Source organism: Drosophila serrata, unplaced genomic scaffold (assembly GCF_035046125.1).
Source record: "Drosophila serrata isolate PLE 108 unplaced genomic scaffold, ASM3504612v1 contig_225, whole genome shotgun sequence".
NCBI classification, from domain to species: Eukaryota; Metazoa; Arthropoda; class Insecta; order Diptera; family Drosophilidae; genus Drosophila; species Drosophila serrata.
In genome coordinates, this window is record NW_028257123.1 from 61692 (window position 1) to 70309 (window position 8618).

General features: G+C 47.0%; 1 protein-coding gene across 1 annotated transcript; it reads right to left on the reverse strand.

Moving 5' to 3' along the window:
• Positions 1-3196: 3196 nt before the first annotated feature.
• Positions 3197-7940, reverse strand: LOC147644167 (uncharacterized). Its single transcript, XM_086829856.1, has 4 exons — positions 7797-7940; positions 7331-7491; positions 6785-6940; positions 3197-5804 (listed from the first exon to the last, which is right to left on the reverse strand). The coding sequence occupies exons 1-4, from the start codon at positions 7938-7940 to the stop codon at positions 3197-3199; spliced, it is 3069 nt and encodes a 1022-aa protein (XP_086685982.1).
• Positions 7941-8618: the final 678 nt, after the last annotated feature.

Here is an 8618-nt window from a genome sequence, read left to right on the forward strand (position 1 = left end):
CAGAGTCAGTACGGAAACCTAGGATTGCCGATACTTTCAGCTTTCTTATACTTCCCAGTGACTCAATCTGGTAGGCACCAAAGTGGCGAAGTCTGATGTGGGTCAGCGCTGGGCAGAAGCAGAGCAGATGTTCCGGTGTCTCTTGCTCTGTAGTTTGCTTGCAGCTTCTACAGATTGTATTGTGTGGCAGTCCCACCTCCATTGCGTACGATCCGATCGCTCATTGTCCGTTGGTGACTGCCGTGATCCTGCTGATATACCGTTTGCTGTTGAATAGCAGTTCACTGTTTTTTTTTTTGTCGTACCTCGGCCAACATTCTTATGACCTTCTGTGCTCGTTCTTACTTTGCCATTCTTTATTAGCTATCTGCCTAAAGTGGTCATGGATCCTTGTCTGGATCGCGTTTAGGGATATCGGTAATTCGAAGTCTGTACTTAGCCATGCCGAGCAGGGCAGCTTGGGATTTAATAGCCGCTTGGCTATCCGAGTAGATCCGCTCTCTGGTGTCCCTAAGGTCCTGTCTTAAGGAGAGTTCGACTGCTTCCCTTAAAGCTGAGTTTGAGAGATTGAAAGCCTTTTCAATTCCCCAATTCTCCGCGTAGATCCCAGCCCCTACGCGGCAGCTCATCTTGTAGCCATCGGTGTAGAGGGACACCTCGTTCTCTACTACTACTTTGTCCCTGTTCCAGCCCTTCCTTATTGGATATGAGGTCGAGAATGCGTTTCCCAAGTTCAACTCCGCGATCATGTAGTAAGTCTTGTTTGTTTGAATTTTGTATTCATACCGTTGCTTACAAGAATCTTGCCGTGCCCGGTGCCGTATTCCCTCCAGTAATTGCTTGCTTTCAGTCTCACTGTACTCTGTGCTGCAATGTCCTTCACGAACAGTTCTATCGGCATTATATTCAGGATAGCGTTGAGAGCAGCCGCGAGGGATGAACGCATTGCACCCACGGCCCCTGCACTCCCTGTCCATTTTATCCGTCTCAGCTTCGTTCTGTTGTATGCCCTAGTTAGTGCCGGTAACCATACTAGAACTCCGTATGTTAGTATTGGCCGTACTACTGCTGTGTAGAGCCATATAATTATCTTTGGGTGTAGTCCCCATTTGTTTCCAAACATTTTCCTGCAGGAGTAAAAGGCAATGCTTCCCTTCCTTACTCTTTTTGCAATGTTTTCTTTCCACGAGAGAATTTTGTCCAGTATTACTCCTAGATAATAAGCTCGCTCCGCTAGTTTTAGGTCCATGCCGTTTACACTAGGCATGTTGAAGGGTGGTATCTTTGTTCTTCTTGTGAAGAGCATGAGTTCTGTCGTACTGGGATTAATACCGAGGCCGCAGGTTTTTACCAATTTATTTAAGCGACCCAGCGCAACTGTCATTATTTCGCTAATAACGTTAGTGTATGGTCCTGATACTAGCAGTACTACGTCGTCGCACTATAGGACCCCGCCCTGAGGTGTGCCTCTCTTCACAGTCCGCGTAAGGTGAGTGGCACTCAGCTTGGCTGTGATCGTCCAGCTATTTATCATAACCCCGTTAAAATCAGCTGTTGCAAGCGAACACCACGGGCTGTCTTAAAGGTTGACTTTGCGGTGCAGTTTCAAACTGCACTTTGCGGTGCAGTTTCAAATTGGCATATCTCTGACAAAGAATCATTAATTAACCAAATTCAAACTGAATATGAATTCTTCAGGTTATTACTATGTGTTGATACTGCTTTCGTATTGTTCTAAAAATTTGTATATTTAGCAAGTGCTGTCCCCTTGTCACTTTTAGAAAGAAAGTTGATCTTTCCAAAGGGTTTAAAAAAAGGTTCAAATTGTATCAGTGAGTGTCCATATACACGTTGTAGGTTTGTCAATTCTGAATTCAAAATATATATGCTCATTGTGTGTTTTTCTATGTAATTTGAATTATTAGGAAGCAACATCTTGATCAGAAGTGCAGAACTCCCAGTAGTGTGACGTAAGCAAGGGAGATTCAATTCCTTCGGAAATATATTGTGGAACAATCAAACTCCGCAAAATATACGGTTTTCTTAACCGTTAAAACTGATATCGACGTTAGGGAAGACGACAATACATATTAATGGCAATGATGAAGTTAATAATTAATATGTAGAATAATTAAACCAAAAAAAAATGTTCTTCTTGAATAACTTCAGTATTTATTATCCGATCTGAACCAAATTTGCAAGACACATTTGAAATAAGAAATCCATCCTGTGTTCCAAAATTGGGGTCCCTAATTTAAAAATTGCTTTAAATATTCGTCTTTTTTTATTTCTGTGGGCGGAGGGGGGCATTGACACGCCCACTTTTCCAAATACCTTCCTATAGTCATAACCATGATTATACAAGAAACCTGCACTGAAAATAATTCATAAAATTTCAATTGCAAAAATTTTAATTTTGGCCACGAAAACGGATTAAATTCCACATAGTGTAGTGTCTTCAGGGCGAAGAAGGTGAGACTTATCGGTCTGTAATCCTTTGCTAGGATGTGCCCCCTTCCGCCCGGTTTCGGTATAAATATGATTTTTGCTTTCCTCCACAAGAGTGGGATGTGCGTCAGTCTTATACAAGCTTCGTAAATGGCTTTTAACCATCTGCAGATTCTATTCTTGGCCGATTGTGGCCGTGGTAATGATGTTTTTCGTTGGCGTGTTTATTTGAGTGTTCGTTCCCTCCTCTCGTTTCGAATTCACTCGCAGGTTTCCTGGGAAGTGGGTGTCAACTAGTAGCTCTAATGACTCCTCAAGTGTCGTCGTAGCAGAACCATCTGCTCTGTAGATAAGGGTGGGGCTTATGCGCCCTTCGGCGAGAATCTTGCTTACTTTCGCCGTGTCATTTATGTCTTCTAGTGAATCGCAGTAGCTTTGCCAGGATAATTTCTTGGCCCTATATACTGCTTTTTTGTAAGCTTTTTGTCCTCCTTTGTATGGCCTCCATTCCCGTGTTACAAAGCTAGTGTTGAATGACTTTCTCGCTCTCTTTCTGAGTTCGCTTAGTTCCTTTTTCCAGCCAGTAAGTACTGCTTCTTCGAGAATGATAGCTTACATGTATCTTGGAAGGCGTTGTTTAGGATGTTCGTAAGGTTCTCCACCTCATTGTCAAGTGCCTTTGATGTGGATTGTATCTTGATCCTCCTTCCGTTAAATTTTTTTTTTATTATTAATGGCCATCACAACCCTATCGGGTCACAGCCTGTTGCACAATCTGCCTCCACGCTTCCCTGTCCTGGGCCCGCGCTCGCCAGTTGGTAACACCAGATGTAGACAGGGCTTCCATCACCTGGTCCTGCCAACGTATCCGGGGTCGTCCTCTCCTCCGTTTTCCGACGATTACCGCATCAAATACCTTACGAGCCGGAGCGTCTTCTTCCATGCGGGCGATGTGACCCAGCCAGCGGAGTCTTTGAATTTTGACTCGGCTTACTATATCAACATCCCCGTACAGCTCATACAGCTCGTGGTTCCATCTGATGCGATAAGCATCGCCAACGCAGATTGGACCAAAGATTTTGCGGAGAATCTTTCTCTCGAACACTCCAAGAGCAGCTGCATCGGATTGCACCACTGTCCAGCACTCCGCACCATATAAGAGTACTGGAAGAATGAGCGTCCTGTAGAGTGTTATTTTTGTCGGTCGAGAGAGAGCTCTACTGTTAAAGTGCCTACTGAGCCCAAAGTAGCACCTGTTGGCAAGTGTGATTCTCCGCTTAATCTCCAGGCTGACATCATTTGTGCCACTTATTGCAGATCCAAGGTAAATGAATTCCTTCACGAACTCAAAGCTATGGCTTCCTGCAGATAGCTGGGAATCAAGACGCCGCGATTCCCTGCTAGAGCACACCATAAACTTTGTCTTATCCATGTTAACTGCCAGTCCTACTTTAGCTGACTCTTTTTCAATAGCCCCGAAGGCTGCTGTAACATCACGCTTGGTTCGGCCAATGATATCAATATCATCAGCGTAGCCAAGGAGTTGGACACATCTGTTTGTTAGAATAGTGCCCGTCCGATGCACTCCAGCCTTCCTTATAATACTCTCCATTAGAATGTTGAAGAGCATACAAGACAGCGAGTCGCCTTGTCTGAGACCACACTTGGTATAAAAGGTTTCGGATTGGTCATTTCCTACCCTGACAGAGCTGATGGTGTTGCTCAATGTCATCATGCAAAGCCGTATTAGCTTTGCTGGTATACCAAGCTCAGACATGGCGGCATACAGGCGATCTCGCCGGGGACTATCGAATGCAGCCTTGTAATCGACGAAGAGGTGATATGTGTCGATCTGATTTTCGTAGGACTTCTCCAGGATTTGGCGCAAGGTGAAAATCTGGTCCATAGTGGATTTGCCAGGCCTGAACCCGCACTGATAAGGTCCAATCAGTGCTTCAGCATGGGGTTTCAGGTTTTCACATAGTACGCTCGTAAGGACCTTGTATGCGACTGGAAGAAGACTAATGCCACGGTAATTGGTGCGCAATGTGGCATCACCCTTCTTCAGGATAGGACAGATCATGCTGTGGTTCCAATCGTCGGGCATGCTCTCCGTTAGCCATATCTTGCTGATTAGTTGGTGCATGCTCCCTACCAACATATCACCAGCAGCCTTAAACAATTCAGCCGGCAGGCCGTCAGCACCTGCGGATTTATTGTTTTTAAGTCGTTGGATTGCATCCTTGACTTCGGCATGGCTTGGGGTCGGTACGTCCACATCAGTACCATAGATTGGGGTTTGTGGATCATACTCTCCATAGTCATCATAGCCAGAGCCAGCTAATAAACTTGAGAAGTGCTCCCTCCATAACCTCAGTACAATCTCTGCATCTGTGACTAGGTTTCCGTCATCGTCCTTGCACGCAACTCCTCCAGTCTTAAAACCTTGGGTCAGACGCTTAACCCTCTGGTAGAAGTTACGAGCTTCATTCCGGCATCTGCTGCTCTCAATGCTCTCACACTCACGCCTCTCCTGTTCTCTCTTCTTGCGTCTGAAGAGGCGTTTCTCATCTCTCCTCCTTGACCTGTAGACCTCGACAACAGCCCTTGTGGCCCCAGCTTGCAGTGTTCTTCTGTAGGCGTCGTCTTTTGCAGCTGTTGCGTCGCGACACTCCTGGTCGTACCATGGATTCCTCGTTGGGGCACGTTGGAATCCGATGACCTCTTCTGCAGAAGTTCGCAGGGAGTGGGATATGAGTGCCCACATATTGCTGATGTCTTCAGGTGTTGGAGTTGCTCGGCTCAGCAGGCCTGAGACTTGAGTGGAGAATGCATCCCTTGTCCGCTGTGATTGCAGCTTCCCGATGTCCAGCTTTCTCAACAGTCCTCGACGTGCAACCTTCGCAACACATAGCCGTGTGCGAATCTTAGCTGCAACAAGATAATGGTCGGAGTCGATGTTGGGACCCCGACAGGATCGCTCGTCGAGTACGTTAGATGCATGCCTTGCATCGATCACAACATGATCGATCTGATTTCTGGTCAGTCGATCAGGAGAGAGCCATGATGCCTTGTGTATGTCCAAATGACGAAACCCAGTACTACGAACTACCATATTATGCGCTGCAGCAAAGCCTATTAATCTGAGACCATTGCTCGAGGTGGTCTCGTGTAGACTAAATTGCCCGACGGTGGCACCAAAGATGTCTTCTCGCCCTACCTTGGCATTAAAATCCCCAAGGAGGATCTTAATGTCATGGGAAGGACAGCGGCCATAAGCCCGGTCGAGCTCCGCATAGAAAGCATCCTTGGTGACATCGTCCTTTTCTTCGGTTGGGGCATGCGCGCATGTCAGGCTGATGTTGAAGAATTTGGCAGTAATTCGGATCGTTGCAAGTCTCTCGTTTATTGGCAGAAAGTGAGAGACCCGGCGCCGCAGTCTGGCGCCTACAACGAAGCCACAGCCAAATTCATGCCGTTCTGGATGGCAGCTGTAGTAAATGTCGCAGTTCTTCTTCTTAAGGCAACCTTGTCCTATCCATCGCATTTCCTGGATAGCAGTGATGTCAGCCCTACATTTATTGAGGGTATCTGCTAGTTGTTGAGCAGCACCTGGTCTGTACAATGTGCGTACATTCCAAGTGCATACTCTCAAATCATTGTCCTTTTTACGTGTGCCATGGTCGTCATCTTTAGATCGGTTCCGTTCCGAGGCTTCATCTGCTTCTTTCACTGAAGATTTGTTTTCCGTGGGTGGATTTCAAGTCCTACGCCACAACCTAGTTTGAAGAGCTAGGACTCTCGTCGCGCGCTTTAGTTTGTCAAACAACGGGTGTTGAGTGACAATCCAGGGAGAACCACGTGGAGGTAGTGCGTCGGCTTGGGGAGAGCAGTGATAAGGATCATGCTGGCATTCACCAAGTTGAATGCAATCAGACACTTTACCTTATATACTCCCCCCCATTCTCTCCCATTTAATTTAGATTGAATAATTTCGCTGAATTTGTTTCAATTCGTCTTACGGGGGTTTCTTCTTGGTGCCTGTTTGTTTACTGGTGCCATTAGATCAAAGAAAGTGTACCTATGGTCTGAGAAAGAGTGTTCTATCGATACCCTCCAGTTCTCAACCCTGTATTTACCGTGTTCGATTTGCAAGGTGAGATTTAACACCTCCTCCCAACCTTGAACATTTTCCGTGCTTAGAAAGATGAAGGTCGGCGTATTACCCTTGTTACATACCGTAACGTTTCTACATATAATACTATCAAAGAGTGACTCACCTCTTTCGATGGTTTCTGGACTCCCCCAAAGCGTGTGCTTCGCATTCGCATCACACCCGAGCAGCAGGGTCATCTTCATTTCCTCGGCCCTTTGCAGCACCTTGACTACCGGCTCAGGCGGGGCCGGCTCGTCATGTGCCATGTATGCCGATGCGATCATAATTCCGCTCCCATCCGCCGCCACTAATCTGGCCACAGCTAGGCCAGGTGTGCTGAGATTGGGACAGAGAAAAGCATTAAATTGGTTCTAAGTTACTATGCAAGCTCTCGATCTACCATTCGAGTTTCTGCGCAGTAGTGTGTGTCCTGGTTTATCAGCAGGAGAAGAGGCTGGCTCACCTTCATCTCCTGTTCAGCTTTGAGGATGGTCCAGTCCTCTGTATGGACGTCCGTCTGGGCCCTTAAACAGGCAATCACTCTGGCATGGTCGGTTTGCCCCTTCGGTAACCAGATGCGAGCTCTGGGTCTCCTTGGGATCTCCCTTGCGTGGACTAGCCTAATCTAATGGCCAGCCCAAGTGCCGCTAATTTTAGCTACACAAACCCCTGACCACGTATGAGGAGTCGAAGGAGCGGATGGGACCGGTCGGTATGCTAACCAACCTGTCGGTTACCATGTCGACCAACTTGGCCTCAATCTCCTCCCACTTCTTCCACAGCAGGCGACCGATATCATTGTGCTTATCAATCAGAGCACGGTACTTAATAGGAACCACGGTTGTGGCGAGCAGAACCAATCCAGATGAGGCATAAGATAAGCGCTTCTTCGAGGCGAATTTCAATGCCGATGAAGAAGAGGATTAAGAGGTAGGTGAGCATGGTACTGAGCTATGCTATTTGTTGTATATCATCAGAAATGCATTCTTCTTAAACTATAATAAACTTTATATCGTATGGCTACTTCATATAATTTTCCATTGATTGCCACTTCGGCTTACTGAAGAAGAAAACCCGTCGGGGTTAAAATGAAAAAAATTCTGGTGCGTCGTGGATTGATTTCAGCGTGTCGGCTTTATTTCGCTACTTACATAAAACTAAACTAGCTTAAACATAAAGACCGGGCTCCGACCGATAAGCCCAGCTTAACAGTGCGAGAGTCGCCCCTCAGCTCGTTTAGCAGTGAATGAAGGTCGGGAACTTGGGGGCGCTCGATCGGGAATGTAGATTCGTTCGCCTGGCACTGCGCGAAGGCCCGATGCATACGGGTGCGCATAACTGCCGAGGTCTTGGAAGCTCGGTGGACAGTGGATGCGCACCGGCCGCCGCTAGGGGCCCCTTAACATGAATGATGTTAATGGCAAGGGTTGCATCGGTCACAACTGCGGAACTTGCCTTGGGAATGTTCGTGGGCCAAACATTTGGAACAATAGCGGATTCTTAGCAAGCAGAGTTGCTTTCTTCGGACGAAATCTGATCGCTCGCATACATGTAAACACGAGGTGGTTTTTCGGGGAACAAAGGTCACACCGTTTGTACGCTGGAGTCACCCTTCGAAAGAATGAAGACGGCGCTCTAAGGCGCTCGCAGTGGCCGACTGCAGTGGATAGTAGGTGAGACGCGAGTTGTGAATAAATATCGCAGTGATAAGGTTTTTGAACGTGGGCCACCGAAGACTGTCAACAGCGAAATCTTCGGTGTCCACTGGTGGCAGACTGGGGGGTGGGATGGTGGGTTGGTCTGGGTGGACTGGGAGGCTCCCTTCTCTGCTGCTTCTTGAAGTTGGGCAACACATCTTGAATAGACGGAGTTACAATACTTTTACTTGGGTTCAATCACTGTCACGGTGGCCGTACAGTCAGCAGACACGGAAAGAAGATCGGAGCTGCTTTTATAGCTCTTTTCCACATTTTCCCACAAGGTCTCAATCTGATCGCTATGGACTTGGCATATG

Excerpts from the sequence above, each read along its gene's own strand:
- LOC147644167 (XM_086829856.1), bottom strand. The coding sequence starts at position 7,940 with ATGCGCACCCGTATGCATCGGGCCTTCGCGCAGTGCCAGGCGAACGAA. Across the intron at positions 7,492-7,796 it reads CTGTTAAGCTGGGCTTATCG|AAGCGCTTATCTTATGCCTC; the intron begins GTCGGAGCCCGG and ends TTCGCCTCGAAG. Across the intron at positions 5,805-6,784 it reads AAGATGACCCTGCTGCTCGG|CCTGACATGCGCGCATGCCC; the intron begins GTGTGATGCGAA and ends CTTCAACATCAG.